Source organism: Lemur catta, chromosome 9, assembly GCF_020740605.2.
Source record: "Lemur catta isolate mLemCat1 chromosome 9, mLemCat1.pri, whole genome shotgun sequence".
In the NCBI taxonomy this organism is placed as follows: Eukaryota; Metazoa; Chordata; class Mammalia; order Primates; family Lemuridae; genus Lemur; species Lemur catta.
This window is the reverse complement of record NC_059136.1, coordinates 88,659,067-88,679,002: the sequence shown is the minus strand read 5'-3', so window position 1 is coordinate 88,679,002 and position 19,936 is coordinate 88,659,067. Positions and strand designations below refer to the sequence as shown.

At 36.9% G+C, this 19,936-nt stretch overlaps 1 protein-coding gene across 1 annotated transcript in view; it reads left to right on the top strand.

Moving 5' to 3' along the window:
• Positions 1 to 11,793: 11,793 nt before the first annotated feature.
• NKAIN3 (sodium/potassium transporting ATPase interacting 3) overlaps positions 11,794 to 19,936 on the top strand; it is a 311,324-nt gene continuing 303,181 nt past the window's right edge. Inside the window, exons 1-2 of the mRNA XM_045560480.1 lie at positions 11,794 to 11,805; positions 12,447 to 12,584. Coding sequence (XP_045416436.1) covers positions 11,794 to 11,805; positions 12,447 to 12,584 — 150 coding nt within the window. The remainder of the gene's footprint in view (positions 11,806 to 12,446; positions 12,585 to 19,936) is intronic.

The following is a 19,936-nucleotide window of genomic DNA, read 5'->3' as shown; positions in this document are numbered from 1 at the left end:
TTTTCTAAAGCATAATGCTGTTTATGAAACTCCTTTATGCCAGAAATAAATCCTTTAACAACTTCCCAGTCCCTGCCAGGTAAATCACAGTCTGTAACCAGACACACCTCACTCTTCTTTTCTCCTTATAAAGCACCTCCCAGCACATGTGTCTACACGGGGGTCTTGCAAATGCCAATTCTTGGCCTTTCCATGGTAGGTTGGTAAATCAATTTAGCTGGTCTAGGCTAGCATTATATAACAAAATATAACAAAATCGACCAGACTATGGCACACATAATAAAGTAAGCAATGCTTCTTGATGATTTGTTTCAGTATGTATGCAGTAGAAAATGTAGAATGTATTTTCTACTGTGAGTTGAGATATAACTCACACATACAAACACAGAGAGAGAGGGAGGGAGAGAGAGCATGCAAATCTCTTTTTCTTAACACAAGTAATCCATGTTTGTTGACTAAAATATTTAGAAAAATTATAACAACAATAATTTTTAAACAACCAATATTTCACTATTCAGAGATAATTTACACAGATGGATTTAATGTATATTTCTACACCTAGACATACATACACACATACATGATTTATATGCATAGCTGCACAAAGCATTTCATACACATAGAAGGGTCTCAAAATATTTGTTGATTGAATTAATAGATGTAAATTTCTTGTTATCAAATAAAATACCATTATGCATACATATGATTTTTTCCTACGTAATACATTGTGATTAGATTTTTATATCAATACATATTGATATACATTATTTTTTATGGAATATAATATTTCATTGTATGGATATATCAACATATACTTTTAATGTTCCATAATATTAAACATTTAGACAGTTTCCAATCTCCCCCATAATAAACACAATTTTTGTAAGTGTCTTTATATAAGAGGAAACATATACGTTTATATGCATGTATAAATATATATGTATATATATGCATATTTACATATGCACACGTGTGTGTGCGTGTGCACCAGGAACAAATTTAAGTGTCTTTTATATGTCAACTCATTTAGTCAGCAAAAGAACAAGTAAAGTAGTTTCTCTTATTTTCCTGATTTTACAGAGGAGGAACTCAGGCACAGAGTTTAAGGATATTTATTGCCTGGGATCACACGGTAGTATAAGTGGCAAAGCCAGGATTTGAAAGTAGGCAGTCTGACTCAAGAGTCAGTGAGTCTAACGCTACATAATGTTGCCTCTACAACTTGTGCAATTAAGATAAATTCCAGAAGGTGGACTTAAATTTAATAGAGCTAAAATTGAAAACAGATACTCCTTGACTGACAATGGGGTTATGTCCTGGTCAGTCCATCATAAGTTGAAAATATTCTAACATTGACTGCCACAAAAAAAACAGAAACTCTTCCTTGGGGCCACAGTGTTTTATTACAAAAATATAATAAAAACTTTGAGTGTAATTTAAAGTGAAACATAAATAGAAAAATGAAATTTATTGACTTCTATTGATTTAATCCACATTTTTAGAATTAAATTGCCAATATTAATTGTAACAATAAGAGCATCAACAAACAAGATTTTATATATGCTTCACTCAGCCCCAGGGTCAAAATTAGAGTGAGTTAAATACAACTCTCATGGCAGTTAATGTCTTAAGTCAAAAATGCTGTATATGCCTAACCTACTGAACATGGTAGCTTAGCCTAGCCCACCTTATATGTGCTTAGAACACTAACATTAGACTACAGCTGGGCAAAATCATCTAACACAAAGTTTATTTTACACTAAAGTGATGAAGATCTCATAATTTATTGAATACTATACTGAAAGTGAAAAGCAGAATAGTTGTATGGATAATCACAGCACCCAGTTTCTACTGAACGTGGATTGCTTTTGCACCATTGCCAAGCAAAAAATCCTAAGTCGAACCCTCACCATCGTAAGCTGGGGACCATCTATATTTTTAAATCATTTGTTTCAGAGGCACATCAGACATTTCACAGCTTTTGGAAATGCTTTGCTCTGCCTTTAGCTTTATTTATTCTGTCCTTGCCTTTTTATGCTCGAAAACCTTTGACCATTCTTTGAGAATCATGTTCAATAGCAACCTTTTTGTAAAGGTGTCTTGAATATGCTAGTCATGTCAGGCAGAGGTTAAACCACTTTCCCCTGTGCTCCGTTAGCTCTTAGAACACTCCTCTACTATAGCATATATAATATTTTATTAATATTATAATTATTTGATCTTTGTCTTTCTTCTCCACGGGAGCGGGAAATAGCTCCTCCAGGCCAAAGATTCTGCCATTCACCTTTGCACCCTGAGAGCCTACTGCATAGCAATTGTTAAATGATACTTGTTGAATAGATGAATGTATGAACAGAAAAAGAAATTAACGATTTTAGATTTATAAAACTGAATCTAAAAGGAAATAGCTGATTACATTCTAATGGTTGGATTAAAAGTATTTTTTAATATTCTATTCTTGCCTCTCAATCTTCTCACATTATATTCTATTAACTATTTATATAACATAGTCCTTCTCTTTCTAAAATCATCTGTTATCATATGATTTTTAGAATGCCTGACACCACAAAACATGCTGCCTCATGCTCTAGAAAGACCAACTACAATTTTTCTTTCAATTGATTCATCTTGAACAATTCAGAGTATCTTGAATTCAATTAATGTTGGCAGAGTGGCTGAAGATAAAAATTGCTGCATAAGTGCTGAATGTTGCTGTTGATCATTAAGTATCACTAGACATAGCCCAAATGATTTTCTTCATTATTGACATGAAAGTGCTTTTCTCTAAGCAAAGAATGAGGACTTACTCATAATATTTTCATTTCAAATGACATTTTACTAGGATATATGATATATATATATACTGTAGCATATATACTGGAAATATTTATCTTTTCTTTTCCATTATGTCTTATTAACAAAGCTTTGTAGGTACTTTTGAGGAGTTAAGGCTATCTTTAATTACAAAGTCCTAATAGCTTTAATCAAAATTCTAATACCTATGTCCCAAATTTTGAATTATAATACTACTTCAATGAAGTTTTTTCTGGAAAGAAACCTTCCAGTGGGTGCTAGACGGTGTGGGAGAAATCTGCTCAGCTCAGGAATGGGCTTGGTCAGAGCCAGAGCTGGAATAAAAAGTGACATTATCTCAGACATGGTTTTCAGGGGTTGGGAGGGCAGAGGAGGCTCTGGGTTCTTCCTAGACTGCTCGGGGCCTGGCTGAGACATGTACACATCCCCACTACAGGGCAGGGTGCCATCACCAAGGGAACCCTAAGATAAGAAGGCAAGAGGTATCAACTATTTGGTAGGCAGAACATTGGCTCCCAAAGATATACATATCCCAGTCATAAGAACTCATGAACACATTACCTTAAGTGGCAAAGGGGAATTAATATCACAGTGAAATCAAGTATTAAGCTGATCTTGAGATGGAGATATTTTCCTGGATTATACAAAAGAGCCCAATGTAATTACAAAGGTCTTTATAAGTAAAAGAAGAAGATGGGTGAGAAGAAAACAGAGGAGTGGTGGTATGAGGGTTCAACCCATTGTGGTTGCCTTTGAAGACAGAGGGAGAGGGCCACCTGCCATAGGATGTAGGCAGTTTCTAGAAGCTGAAAAAGTCAAGAAAAGCTCCCCTAGAACCTCCAGAAGGAATGCAGCACTGCCAATACCTTTATTTTAGCCCACTGAGACTTATTTTGGACTTCTAAGCTGTAGGAGATAATAAACTAATGTAAGCTTTGGTAATTTGTTACAGTACTGGAACAGCAACTGAAAACTAATACACAACTGTTGCTACTTATTAACTGTCACCTATGTTCTTGATGTGCATATCTTAATATTTATCAGCAAATCAAAAATTACTATTATTTACTTTTGATGAAGAAACTGGGCCGGGCACGGTGGCTCACGCCTGTAATCCTAGCACTCTGGGAGGCCGAGGTGGGAGGATTGCTTGAGGTCAGGAGTTCAAGACCAGCCTGAGCAAAAGCGAGACCCCGTCTCCACTAAAAATAGAAAGAAATGATCTGGACAGCTAAAAATATATATAGAAAAAAAAATTAGCCAGGCATGGTGGCACATGCCTGTAGTCCCAGCTACTTGGGAGGCTGAGGCAGGAGGATCGCTTGAGCCCAGGAGTTTGAGGTTGCTGTGAGCTAGGTTGACGCCATGGCACTCTAGCCTGGGCAACAGAGCAAGACTCTGTCTCAAAAAAAAAAAAAAAAAAAAAATTATAAAAAAAAAAAAAAGAAAAAAAGAAACTGAAAGTTGACCAAAATAGCACAGCTGGTAACTTTCTGAAAGGTGCAACTTGCCCTGTGGGAAGGATTGAGGAAGGGATTGTCCCATCAAGCACTGGATGAGGTAGAAAAGAAAGAGGGCTAAATCATTAAACACACCACCATGATTCCCATATTATTTCTACTTTTTATGATAAAACTAACTTCATAAGTTAACTTTATTAACCAATATTCACTTTGTTGCATGACTTCAGAGTAGTATGGTCAGGACATAGAGCTACTAGTCCTAGCTCAGAGGCTAATTAGTTTATCATTCTGAGTTTCTTCTTATATCCAAAAGAGATAAGAATATCCTCCTTTTCTCAGCATCAATTAATTTAAAACTATGGAAAAACTGAAGTGTTAAATGATGTAATATCCATAGTATCATTATTTTCTCATACTTTAGAACATTTCTTTAATGCATTCACTTATTCTCTGACATATTGAAAAGTTGGTGAAAATAGTTGTCACTCTGCCGGTCGATATGCTGAGTCAGCGCACAAGATATATTATAAAGAACTCTCCTGAGAGAATTTGTGGTCCATAGATGCCCTTCACACGCACTCTTTCCACTCATCAGCCTCCATAAATCTACCTATTTGTACTGTAATGCCTATTCCTCTTTTAACAGAAAATTTTCCTTGATATGGGACTCATAGTTCTTTATTTCCTCAAAACGTAGATTTGTAGCGTAACATGTAGTTGTTTTCTAAGATCCTATATTGTTTATTTGACCAAATAGTTCACACCATCATTGTCAAATTGTAAGAGTGGGAAATGTCCGTCCAACTTCCTTGAGATATAGGGACTCAAAATGTACAGACAGAGTTCACGTGGCCTTTTCAAATGCTCTGGAGACAGTTGCTTCACCTAGTGAAGCTGGTTCAGGGAAAAACTCAGTCACACTTGGCATTAAGGAAAATACTGTTCTCCTGAGCCCTCATATTCCACCTCACCCAGCTACATAAGTACTAATGGCCATTCTGGCCACTGGAGATGGTCATAAAAATCAAGAATGGGAAAAGGAGGTGGTATATTAAACTACTTTGAATTTTATTTGACTTTATTTATTTCACTAAATGATTGTTTTCTTCTTTCACTGACATAGCCTTTGCCACCTAACCTCTACCAAATATAATATGAAAACTGCGAGAATGGTGGAGCCTTTAACACTATTCCTGCCTTTACTGGATGGACCATATCATGAGCAAGCCAGATCTAGACTTCCTGGATCCATCTGAAGATCTGTGCACATCATAGCACTTTCCCATCTGCTTGTAGACACATGGAAACTTCTCCAGAGTAGTGCCTGCTTTAGCATCGTGGTAAATCTACAGGGTGTCAGGACTCTTTGAGATGTGACACCACGAAGTAGGGTCATAACACAAATGCTATTGAGCCTTTCTTTTCTGAACCCTGAAAAGATATTCCCAAATTACAGTTTAACATATAAGATCATAATTGGCCTAGCCCATGTCAAGGTACACAGAAGTTAGGCATAATCAAACGATCAATCAATCAGAAGTTAGGCATGAGAAGCCCCTTGGGAGGTGAGTGGATAAGAAATTTTAGAGCAGAGGAAGTGTGGGTGGAGCTGAGGGCTGCATGGATTTTCCAGACATATAGACACCTGCTCAGTAACCCCAAACTTATTTGACATAGCCTGGGAAATGTCAGTTTAGATAATAAGGATATTAATATATTAATCAGAGCTCTTAAATTCCCACTTTAGGGAAAGAATTGATCCTTCATGGTTATAAAATATCTACCACATGAATTCCTAGGCTAGAGGTTACACGGAAGATAGTAGCAGTCACATAATGCACTTTGACTTCATAGTCTTTCGTGACACGTGGTTTGATCAAATGCTTTCTTATGATTCTGTCAACACAAGTGAACCCGTTCTGATGTTTTTCATTATGTCTGTTTCTAGTCAGTAGGAGAAACGTCCAAGCAGAATGAGAGTAGAAGGTAGCTCACTTTTCTTATTGTGAGGTTGAAACTCTAAGTGTACTCACTCCTTAAGAATGAGACTTCTTCCTCAGTTCTTGTTTGGGCAGAAGTTGATCCTATAGAGCCAGCCTAGATAAATGCCAAGGAATATGTTTGGTCACCTAAAGTTTTTATAGCTCTTTAGTTAACCGTAAATTAATTTTCACAATTAGGAATAATTATTATGAGCAATTATGCAAAATACCAGGGGAAGCATTAATCATAATATATGGATCAATAAGAAACCTACTGTATTTTTTCTCTATAGATATAGCTTGAGCATGAAATAAGGAAACAGGGACACTTCTTGAGTTATTAGAAGTACAGGTGGTTAATGTGGAGCATGGTTAATGAGTCATAGATTTATAGGAAACATTATTTTCACCTTGGAGCCTCGTAAGGAAATGCCTGACCCTGCAGGAAGAATTTTAAAACACTCCCACTTCTCCTTGCCATAACACACAGAATATAGAGAGAACATACAGCCTATCCCAACCTCTACTAGATATATTTTATATGATCAAATTACACTTACATTTTATTTCATAACCATAATGAAGACTTTCAAGTTGTTTACAATTTGATTCTGAAAGTTACAATTCAATACAACATTTATATTATAATTAGTGTGGAATATTTTTTGTGCAGTGCCTAGCATGAGCTAAGGTTACATTTCTCTACTGCAGCTCCAAGGTTGCCTTCCCTGTTCCACACAAGGAGAATGTTTTAATGGTTTCTACATACTTATATTTAAAATCATGGCCCAATTTAATTTTTTTTTGGTATTTTTGAACCATCCTTTCTTTGCACAGTTGATTTGGTTCCCTTTTCTCCTTCCTTCCTTCCTTCCTTCTTGCCTCCCTTCTTTCTTTCCTACCTGCCTTCCTTTTTATTAAGATCCTGATTGTCTTTATTTTTTAACTTGTTAGGAAAAGAAACATATTCTTTTTCCTTCATATTCTTTATAGCTTCCAGATTCTTACCTACTTTAGCTTTCCCTTAGAAATGATTGCATTTTTCTTTAAGTCTGTTTTCTGTTCTATTTTAAACTGGTGACAGGTTGGTTTTGCTTTCTCTGGAGCATCCTACTGCCTTTATATCTTCTTGATTTCTCTACCTTTATTTAAGCCTCAAGTTCTAGAAATGTCTCACGCATTCTCTTTGCTCTGGCATCTCTGCAGATACCCTCTTTGAGCCCTCCACCCTCTGCTCTCCTCTGGACTGGCTGCTTTCTATCTATGTATATTACTGTTTGGTGACTTCCTGTCACTGCTCTCCTGAGTCACAACCACTGGGTTCAGGTGCCATATTCAGTGGTGCGAAGGTAAATGTCTAAGAGTGGGTTCTCAAAACAAACAAGCAAACTCTGCTTTTTAGCATTTCCTGATTTCCATGTTGCAGATAGTCCCAACATGGTGTATTGCCATGATGTGTTACCAACTTGACGTCACTGACCATGGCGTTGGGAAGAGATGTGTGCAGTTCTCTGGCTGGGGCCAGCGCCTTGCCCACACCACTGCTTAGGACCATTTTGACAGAGATATTTCTGAAATACAGTCATCTTTTTTCTGAGTTACCAAGGCATTCTGGATACTATTTAAGTTCATTTAGTGGCCCTGGGCCATGATTATTAATATCATGCTCTCGGGCAAAAAGTGGTATCTCTAAACATTATGCCATTTAGAGAGGAGATATTTGCCAATAAACTAAAGGACTAAATAGCTTAAGTAGAAAATTAGATAAAAAAATTATGTAAACAATACAATAGTAACATTTATTTTTGAAAATTTTGTTCTTATTAGTACTCAAATCTAGCTGTAATGTATAGTTCAGGGGTGGGGAAACTTTCATGTTGGAAGGCCACATTAATTTAGCTGTAGTCAAATAAGTCTGCATGCAAGAAACTTCAGTTAGGTATGCTTTAAAATGTACATTATTTTGTAAAAATATAACTACTGTATACTTAATAATTTCACATAATGAAAACTATTTGTTAATATTAAAGTTAACTAACCTTTTAATGGCTTTGTTGTGTCTGCTTTTTGTTGGAAAGCATTTGAATATTTGGTTGCAGGATGGAGGTCTGCAGTTTCAGTTAATCCTCTAGGTGGCTTTCAGTCATTTGTGACTATAGTGCATCTTGATTTAGGTTAGGTAGGAGAATGTAGATTCATAGAAATAAGTGGTTGAAAAGCAAGAAAGCATTTTTTGGGCATGTTGCCAAAGGCATGGGTATTCTACTGCATTTTTCCATATTTCAATTGGATCTGTCTTAGCATCAAACAATAACTTTAAAATGTCATCTACTGAGAGCTCAATCAATTCCACCTATAGTTCTTTAGGAGCCTTGGAGAAATCAACTAGATGAAGCTGAAAGGCTAATTTGAGTGTGATGTCATGATTCTCAAAGTCAGTGAACCTTTCATTGTATTCTCCAATTAATAAGTCTCTAACAGCTGTGTATTCTTCAAATGATTTGCATATATTATCCTGCTCATTAATGACCTTCGCTAACTAGAGAAAAAGTTCATCCAAAATTTTCTTTTGGAGAAATGTTTTGAAAAAATATAGATTTTTTTGAAATGCTTGCATTTTTTGCCACATACCACATATAGACTTATAATAGTTTTACCTTGCAAAGAAATATTTAAGTTGTTTTGATTTGACATGATACACACAGAAATGCGGCAGTCCTATAGAAATCTTATTTCAATAATTCACACTGCTGATTCTGTTTTTCATGAAATTTAACTATCTGTTCTCACAGAGATAAAATTTTGGCTAACACCTGTCCTGGCTATAGTGAACACATTTTAGAATGATAGGGCAAATTCACACTGAATACCTCAGTGCCTCATTGTTCAACTTTAACATGTTATGAAACTGACAATGCTGCATTGCATTTGCATGAATATAGTTAACAATACTTATGACTTCTTGCGAAGTGTCACTTAAAGTAATAGCTTTAGCACATAGATTTTGCTGATGCTATACACAATGAAAAGAAATGAGAGCATATGGATCTGTTAATACTTTTTTCATCTGTGCAATAAACCCTTCATGTTTTCCTGTCATGGAAGGTATGCTGTCTATACATATACTCGCTAAGTTTACCAAATTCAGTCCAACTTCACAACATTTATCTTGGAAATTATTGAAGATATCTATTCCCCATGTTCTGTTTGTAAGAGTGCCCAAAGCGAGTAATTCTTTGTAGCAAAGAAAATCTTCTGTTATGACCTGAAGTATAAAACCTGTGCTGAGTCAGTAGTATCAGTTGATTCACCCAAAGAGATTAAATAATATATATTTTCCTTTTGAAGTATTGCATGAGTTGTTTTGTTAAGTTGAAGGCTAATTCATGCTGCCAATCAGTTATGTTCTCCTAGAAAGAGGCAGTTGTTTGTAGTTTGAAATGTTATCAGAATCTAAGCATCCTACAACTTCAACAATGCATTCTTTCACAATTTCTACATCACTGAATAGCTTCCCTTTGTTCCCGAGCATAGAAGCTGTTTTATAAGTTGCTTCAGTGGCATTATTTCTAGGTCTTATTGCTGCTTGAAAGAATTATCTTTGCTTTGCATCTTTTGATTTCTGCAATACAACCTTTCACACCTCTCCCTCTAATTTAAAATATTTGTGGTCCTTATGAGTGTTATAATGCTGATGAGCATTGAATTTCTTTTATGTTGATATTGCAGTATCACAAAGCAAGCAATTCATCTTATCTTTAGCAGAAAGACGGTAATATTGCAATTCCCAATCCTCATTAAAAATTCTGTTTTCTTCTTTCATCATTCTCTTGGTTTTCTTTGATATGATGGTCTGTTAAGCAGACAGAATTTAAAAATATTGTGGAATTGTGCAACTATTCACAAATTCTACTTCAAACAGAAACACAGAACTCCCAAATCTGATAACAGACTGGCATACTTGACCCCACAAACTCTCACCAACCATACTTATGCAGTAGTGGTGCCAGTCAGACAGAGGAAGTCAGAACTAAATCATGAGCATAGCAGCACTCAATTTAGTCCTTATTTGTGACTTACTAATGCTCTCGTTATGCCAGTCAATCTGGGAGGATTATTTTTTTGAAACTTATTTTATTTTTTGGCATTTTAGATATGTTCATTTTAAACATAAAATAAAAACAGAGAAGATGAACAAAAATGTATTAGTAAAAATAAAGGGATTGTTCTGTAAAAGTTGGATGCAGTCAAAAGGCCACACTTAAGGACCTAGAAGGCCACATGTGGCCTTAAGGCTGCAGGTTCCCCACCCTGGTATAATCATTACAGCTGCCCTTCACCTTTTCTTTGGGATGATTCCCTCTCTGTTTGTCATGGCCTTTTATTAGTACTCTTATTTCAACCCATCTCAAGTCCATTTTTTTTAAGTTCTCAAGGAATAAATATTAATAGTGTCTTGAATAAAGAATGCAGATTTTCCAATAAGTGGCATTAATTTGGCTTCTCTTTCATTGTGTGTGTTTTCTTTAATATCATAAAAGAGAATGCTATCCATGCATCTTCTGACAGAAAAGAAAATGAGTTTTTCTCTGTTTGAAAAGTTCACTTTAAAGGATTTTGTGATGCACAACAGCTTTAAAATAGGGTTGCTTTTCAGAATGAATTGCCTGCAGCTGCTCTTCAGGGTTTCTTTTTTATTTTTTTAATTTTCTGAGCATATCAATCCTGTTTGGACATAAAAAAAAAAACAGTGCATATTTATATCACTGATGGGCCAATAAATAAAAGGCTTCATTTTTAGGGGAAAGTTCCTGGGAACTAATTAGAGTTATTAGCAGAGACAAACAGGAGGTTGAAAACATGATGCTGCTGCTTATATTTCTCTGACATTTTGTGTTTTAACCATTTCTACACATTTGTGGATGCAGGAGATGGTGACACATCACTTCACGATCAGGACACACGTGTGTTGTCTGTAGTCATTAGGTCTTTTCTCTTTTCCTGCACAGCCTGCTGAAGGCAAATAGTAACCAAGGTAAATTCAGCTTACTGCATGGAGGACGTTTCTTTATGTCCAAGGAAATTAAAGCTAGTCAGGCATACACCTGCCACATAACTAGAAAAATATCTAGGGTGCCATCTTCATTTCAAAGCTGCAGTTTCTAGTGCCATTAGTATGGCTAAACACTGGATCATTTTATTAGAATTACTATTTTATAAATATAAGTCTAAGAAAAAGCTTGAAATGTATAAAGATTAGTGTCCAAATACAGCAGTTGGAATTGTAATATTTTTTAATACAGAATACAAGAAATACCATTTGTACGTGATAATGACATTTTTGATATTCGCTGTACCACGTGAAATGCATCTGTTTCATCTTAAATGGTTAAATGTATATCGTGACACATTTTAGAATTATTTAAAAAATGTGATGTATATAATGCAACTATAATAAACTATGGCATGTCTGAAATAGTTATGGCCCATAATTTCTGTTTGGGTATTCAAAAAAGGATTTTACTTAATCTAAGATGAATTTTCATGTAGGTATATGATGTCAACAAATATAGTTCAAAGGGACTATTTAATTCTAGCTTTATTGTACATCAGGGTCTTCAGCCCAGAGCAAGTAAAGACATAAGGCTCATTTTGAAAAGATGGTTAGTAATTATCACAACTAGCAGTCTAATTAAAGGAAAAGAAACAAAACAAATTTGACTAATGAATATTTCACACAGGAAAGTAGGGATGTGTAGGAGTTTTTGGTTTTTGTTCATTGTGCAAAATGATACTAGTTCTAGTATTATAAGCCTGAAGTTATTATTTTTTATTTCAAGTATATGTTATCCTAAGCCAATCTTTTTATTAAAAATAATGAATTTAAGTCACAAATATCTATCTGGATTTTCTACTGTAGAAAATGATTCAAGAAGTATATCTCTAACTCTCCAGATAGGTTAAAAATCTATTTATAATTGAAGTTATAATACTCAAAGATATCTTAGTATATTTTCTGGGAGAAGTTGCAAAGAATAGTACGTGAAGTATCAAAATTCTAATGGTAATGATCTCTGAAAATGTGATTGACATTGAATATTTTCTTTTCCAGCCATGAAATAAAGATTAAAATGGTATGATGATGCTTGGATTAAATTCTAATGACCTTTCTTTTGCTTTGTTGTAGCTCTCAGCATTAGAGAGGCAGATCTTTGACTTCCTTGGTTTCCAATGGGCGCCTATTCTTGGAAATTTTCTACATATAATAGTTGTCATATTGGGTTTGTTTGGAACCATTCAGTACAGACCTCGCTACATCATGGTGGTAAGTCTTATTTTTATCCTGTCTCTTCACATAAACACTTCAAAATTACTATAAGAATATGAATAAAACAATTTAAGTGGCTCCCTCTGATATGATGTGGTATTGCTATTCTAGCCCTCAGATATTCAACTCCGTTAAAAGACAACCAAATGAATGTTTTACAGTGAGAGCAAAGCAACATGCGCATGGTGTGAGATGACAGTGTGAGTCACAGTGTAACTGATTTCAAGGTTCACAAGGAAATTCAAAATAGGGTTTGGACAGAGTAGGAGGTCTGGTTATGATGTTGATATTATAAGTTACAATGTACGTTAATGATCCATGTATCAAAGTATTAATCTATGATTAACTTTCAAGGACATTTGTCACTAACCCTAAAAAGCCAACCTATCTAATAATTGTTTAACCACTGGAGACAATAATATAATTTAATTTTAATTGACTCAGGTCATTACAAATGCATGTACTGATGGATATTTAGTACACACTCCTAATGTATTTCATACTGTATGTTACTGAATTTTTCTCCATTTTGCCAAGGTAAATATGAAGCATAAATCCATTCTCCAAGCTATGCCAAACATGGTGAGCTCACACTCCATTGCAGAACAATTTTATGAGGTATAGGCTTTGATCCACAATCTAATGGAAGTTATTCACAGTAATTAGCTCTCTTTTCTGTAAAAAAGAGGGCAGGATTGTAGGCTACACATGTAAGAAGGTTGTGAGACATAATAAACATATATAAGTAATTATAAATAGAAGTGACATATTCTAAAACGCTCCTGGAGCCTGAGTGAATGTGCAGCATTCAGTAGAATGACTGCATAATTCCTTGCAATGCGGTGACACTGCCTTACTAGAAGAAAACCATAGACGTAGACATCCCAACTTTCAATTTTGATTTAATCCATTCACATCTGTGGAAAAGAATAAAGTTACAAATGTTTCCATAGGTGCATCAAGTCTCTATTTTGAGTCTCACAATTGGCTTTTTGATATCTTTCGTCATGTCACAGAGGTGTAGGTAACCGGCCCACAGACCAGACTCTGTACTCAAATGGCCCTGAAGCATTTGATGTTGCTCTGTTTGCTGAGTAAACAATTTCTGCTTTACTTTTCTTCTCCTAAAGATAGCCTTACCTGAGCCACTGCATAATCTACCAGAGGACATTTCATGGAGTTGAACTTACAGATAGATGCTTTAATATCACGCACAAGATCAAACTGTTATCGGATTCTTAATATGTTCCAGTTTGTTACTGTGAATATAGAGCACTTTTACTCGCCACAGACTTTCTATCTTACGGTGTTGGTGTTTTGCTGAGGCACAAAATGCCAGATGTCTGTGAAATCATAGATGGGTTTTATAGAATGAAGCTGTAGGTATATGTTAGTGACATTACCTGGTCCTATTGCTTTTACGCACTAAATATCAGTATTAGCCCTACGTGCTGTTCGCACAAGTACTGCCTCGGTTGAAGGATGTGACTTCTCTCTCCCCTATATGGACTCTCTGGCTTACTCTCAGCCTTTCTCCCTTCCTAAGTATTCTTTGTGCTTTTCCTAAATCACTGGCTTAAAACCCTCACTGGCTCCTTAGCAGGATAAGATCTAAGAATATCCTTTCCTGATGCACCTGCCCAAGCTCCTGTCTCACAGTCCTTTCTTTTTTTTCTTCCTTCCCTTCTCTCTTTTCCTTCCTTCCTCCCCCCCCCCCGCCCTTCCTTCCTTTCTTTCTTCCTTCCTCCTTTCCTTCTTTCTTCCTCCCTCTTTCCCCTCCTCCCTTCTTTTTCTAACTTCCTTCCTTCCTTTTTTCATTTATTTATTCATTCAAAAGATATTTATTGAGTTTCTACTGTGCATTTGGCATTGTGTTAAGTGTGGACTACACTGGTGAGCAACTACAGCACATCCTCTTTCTTCCTGGGTGCTTACCTTACAGTCTAGCGAGGGGAGATAGGCCTTTGTCAAATAATTGTCCACATAAATGTTAAATTGCAACTGTGATAAGTGATACAAAGGAGCACATGTGCCACGAGATGGTTAAATGGGAATCTGACTCTAGCAGGGCAGCAGGGTAGGGCACCCTGCAGAAGTGCCCACAAGGGGAGATCCGCAGTATGAGAGTGAGTCCAGCAGTGAAGAAGGGGTGAAGGGGGTTCTTGCCAGAAAGTTCCACAGGGCACACAGTAGGAGGACTATAGCAGTAGTTCCCATTCACTCGTTAGCATTTACTGAGGACCTACTATATGGTGCTAAGGTTGGATAAATAGGAAAGAATTCAAATTTCAGAGTCCCTACTCTTCAGAAGCTCATTATGTAAGGAGCGAGGAGGCGGTGGGACCAGGCTCTCTGGAGGTGGGGAAATGGCAGGAAAGAGGAATGAGACTAGCAGTGGGCCGGGGCCTGGGGAGGGCATGAGCCAGGAGCAGAGACCTGAGAGGGCAGTCTGTGCACTTCAGTGTCACGTACTTCCTGCCTCTCCCTGACTCTCCAGCCCCTTGTTCTGGTAACCTTGCGTGGTGTCTGTGCCCCACCTCTGGCAACATTTTCTCAGTCCATCACGCACACCCACTCCCATGCACTTCAGTGGCTAACTGCTCCTGCTTCCCTTGCCTCCGTCTCTTGAGCATGATTTATAATTTCTTCATATTTATGTCTTCTCTACTAGGCAAAGAGCTCTTTGTGACCATAAAATGTTAAGTGGTACTCAATGCATATTCATTTATTGTTCTTTCCATCTAGGCCCTACCAGTTCAGAGTGCACCCATGATAAAGCTATTGTCACCTCTCTGTCTGGTACCTTTTCCTCTGCTTTACTTTCTCTCTTCTCCCTTCTGTGTATAGAGGAAGGCAGTTTCAGTTCTTTCAGAATCTCCAAAAAATAAAAAATAAAATAATTCACAGCACAAACAATCCATGTTTTTGCTCATCTTGATTCCCTCATTGCATGGGTTATGACAAACAAATCTCTATCATTGTATTTGCTATCTTATGCAAGATCTTCTCCCAAGAAGAGAAGAAAACGGAATCAGTGAATTGGCAGGAAAGCCCTCCCCTCCACACCAAACATGTTATTTGAGTGAGATACGTTGCAAATATCTTACGAGGTATGAGTTAGCTTCCCTAATTTCACAGACGAGGAGAGTGGTTAGAAAGGTTAGGTGACCTGCCCAAGGAACAGGCTGTAAGCAGCAGAGCTGGACTTGCGTTGGCCTCACTGCTGTTATCGTTAGGTTCAAGAAGCTGCCCTGGCATGAACTGTGCCTTGTTTCCACCATCAGATTCCAGAGATGTTACCATGGTCAGTATAAGTTTTCATTTTGGAAGTGATCTTGGCCTATCTGTCAGCCAATCATAGACTATCATTACCTTTGTGGGATTCCAGATTACCTCTTATTCTAACATGGGTAGAAATCATCTATTTGAGAAAAATGCCTGGAGAATCATTAATCCATGAGTATAGGAAATATGTTCACAAAGAGTCCTTTTTATAGGAATATCATGTTGTTATCTGGGAAGGTGCTTACTACCACTTTTTTTTTTTTTTTGTAGCTTCAAACAAAAGTAATTCATGAAAACAACTTAAAAATAAATGCCAAAACGTCACACAACAGGCATTTATTTTTAAGTTGTTTTCATGAATTACTTTTGTTTGAAGCTACAATTGGTGGTCTGGAATCAATTCTGGTATGGAAAAAACTGAAAATGAAAAGTGACACAGTTACATTTACCAAGGTGTGCCTCAAGAGGCACCAACTTTTACATGGCTGTGAAAGTAGTCCTGGAGCAGAAAGTCATACTGACTTTTCACTGAGCCGGGAAGGAGCTTCTTAACTGCAAGAGAATCACTTCTGCTATTTTTTAGCATTGGTTTCCTTTATTGGCTGAAATAATTACCAATATTTGCTAATTAAAGTTAATTCATTTCAAACTAGCAAACATTTTGGAGCACAAGATATGTGCTAAGTGATCACACAGAGGTTAATAAAATGTGTCTATCCACCACAACAATTTAACAGAGCTCACAGTCTAGTTTTGCAAAAACATACATGATAAGTCACTGCCATTTCTGACAACAAACAGGGTTCATCACAGCTGAATTTTAAGAATTGATCATTTTTATGGAAATGGTTTATGTAAAGGACCATGAGGAACACACTCTCCAATGTCTATAGGCAAATTTTCAAACTCCTTAAAGTGTAAATCAAAGTATATAAAATTGATCCTTTATTTCTCTTTCCTGTACTTTCTGAACTCCCCGCTTGCCTTCCTTGCCATTTCCTCATGGAAAATGATTTGTATTTTCCAAAGACCATGTTGCCCTTGCCTCTCAGTTTGCACAGAATACACCTTCTGCCTGGAATGCCCTAATCTCCTCATCCTCTCAGAAAACTCTTAATAATCCTTCAAGTAAATTGTCTCTGATTTTTAAAATTTCAATAGATTTAGGGGGTACAAGTGCAGTTTTGCTACATATACATATTGGATAGCAGTGAAGTCTGGGCTTTTAGTGTACCCATCCCCCAAATAGTGTACATTATACACAATAGGTAATTTTTCAGCCTTCACCCCCCTCTCATATCCTCCTTTTCTGAATATCCAGTGTCCATTATATCACTTTCCATGACCATGCATAGCTATAGGTTAGCTCTCACTTATAAGTGAGAGCATTCCCACTGAGAACTTGAACAAGACAAGGGTGCCCACTGTCACCACTCTATTCAACATAGTGCTGGAAGTCCTAGCCAGAGCAATCAAGCAAGAAAAATAAATAAAGGGCATCCAAATAGGGAAAGAGAAGGTTGAACTATCGCTTTTTGCTTATCATATGATCTTATATGTAGAAAACTCCAAAGACTCCACTAAGAGTCTCCTGGAATTGATAAATAAATTCAGCAAAGTCTCAGGCTACAAAATCAATGTACACAAATCAGTGGAATTTCTATACACCAATAACAGTAAAGCTTAAAATCAAATCAAAGACTCAATACCATTCACAACAGCTACAAAGAAAATAAAATACCAAGGAATATACTTAATAGAGGAGGTGAAAGATCTCTACAAGGAGAACTAGAAAACACTGGGGGAAAAATTACAGATGACACAAACAAATGGAAAAAACTATCATGCTTATGGAACAGCAGAATCACCATTGTTAAAATATCTATACCACCCAAAGTGATTTACAGATTCAATGCAATCCTCACCAAAATACTAGCATCATATCTTACAGATCTCAAAAAATTAATCCTACATTTGTATGGAATCAGAAAAGAGCCCAAATAACCAATCCAATCTTATGCAAAAAGAACAAATCTGAAGGCATCATATTATATTACCAGACTTGAAACTATACTACAAGGCTATAGTAACCAAAACAGCATGGCATTGGCACAAAAATAGTGACATAGACCAATGGAACAAAACACAGAACCCAGACATAAAACAACCTACGTACACTCAACTGATCTTAGAAAAAGCAAACAACAACATACACTGGGGGAAAAAAGTCCTATTTAATAAATGATGCTCATAAAATTGAATAGCCCCATGCAAAAGAATGAAACAGGACCTCTATCTCTCACCCCTCACAAAAAATAACTCAAGATGGATAAAAGACTTATATGTAAGGCCTGAAACCATAAGAATTCTAGAAGAAAATATAGAAAAAATTCTACCAGTTATCACCCTAGGCAAAGAATTTATGATTAAGACCCCAAAGGCAATAATGGTAACAACAGATATAAATAAATAGTAGCTGATTACATTAAAAAGCTTCTGCACAGCTGAGGAAATAATTAACAGAGCAAACAGAAAATATTTGCAAACCATACATCTGGTAAAGGGCACAGAATCTACAAAGAACTCAAACAAATCAGCAAGATAAAAACAAACAACCCTATTAAACGTGGGCAAAACATATGAACAGAAGTTTTTCCAAAGAATATAGACAAATGGCCAATAAACACATGAAAAAATGCTCAACATCACTAACCATCAGGGACATGCAAGTGAAAACCACAATAAGATATCATCTTACCCCAGTCAGAATGGCTTTTATTAAAAAGCCCAAAAACAATGGATGCTGATATGGATGTAGAGAGAAAGAAATTTTTATACACTGTTGGTGGGATTGCAAATTAGTACAACCTCTATGGAAAACAGTATGGAGATTTCTCAAAGAACTAAAACTAGACCTACCATTCGATCCAGCAATCCCACTACTGGGTATCTAACCAAAGAGGAAGAAGTCATTTTATCAAAAAGACACCTGCACTAAAATGTTTATTGCAGCACAATTCACAATTGTAAACATGTGGAATCAACCCAAGGGCCCATCAATTCATAAGTGGTTTACAAAATGTGGTATATTTACACCATGGAAATAAATTCATAACCCTGCCAGGGAGAAGAATGCTGATCTCAAGTCACCCACAGGGTGTCCAAGCTATATCAATGTCTCTCTGTCTCAGGGTTTGTCCTGCTCTGCTGGAGTCACCAGGCAAGCAGCACCAGGGAGGGCTGGCGGGTAGGGAGCTCATAGTCCGAGTACTCCTCAGTCAGTTGCAGGGCCCCAAAAGGAAAGCTCCCATTCCCTGTGGATGCCTCCAGGTGGTGGCTAAATTGTCTCTCTCAGCAGCTACACGTAGGGGAGGGGAAGGGGAGAAAGAAGCAATATGGTGCCTGCCAATTGGCTCTGGTCTGTGGGGCCGGAAGAGCCCTGAGGGAACTGGGAGCCCACTGCCCTCTCTGCAAGAGGCTCTCCACTCATCAGTGGCAACCATCTGTCCACCAGCAGTCCAAGATGCAAGGGAGGGGAAATTTAACCTCTCCACCTACCCTTGTTGCTGGTCTCCAAGACTGTCAGGATTTAGACCCTGCTGATGCCTTTTCTCCTTCCAGTTCTGTTCTGCAACCTCTTCCTGTTGAGTCTCCTGTAGGTTCAGGTACTCTCCCTTCTGACCCTCATCTGATCTGTTTGTCTGCCTGTTTGTTTGGTTTTTTTTTCACTTTCATCTAAACACTTTCCTTCTTACAGAGACACTCTGGCTGGAGGTGTTTCTCATCCACCATCTTGCATTTCCCACCATAAACTGATCCATATTTTGAAATTTAAAAAATTTTTTTAAAAATATAATAAAAAAATAAAAGCTTTACCTGGCCACCCCATGCCAGAGGCAATGCCTCCTCCTTTCTGTTGCCATAGATCCTGGTAAGTTCTACCCAAGCACCCTTCCCTGTTGTCTTTATTGCTTCCCTTCCTGTCTCACCGCATTGAACAAACTGTGTACTCCTGGAATGCAGGAATGTGCTACCCATTGCTGTGTTCTAGGTCTATCCCTATA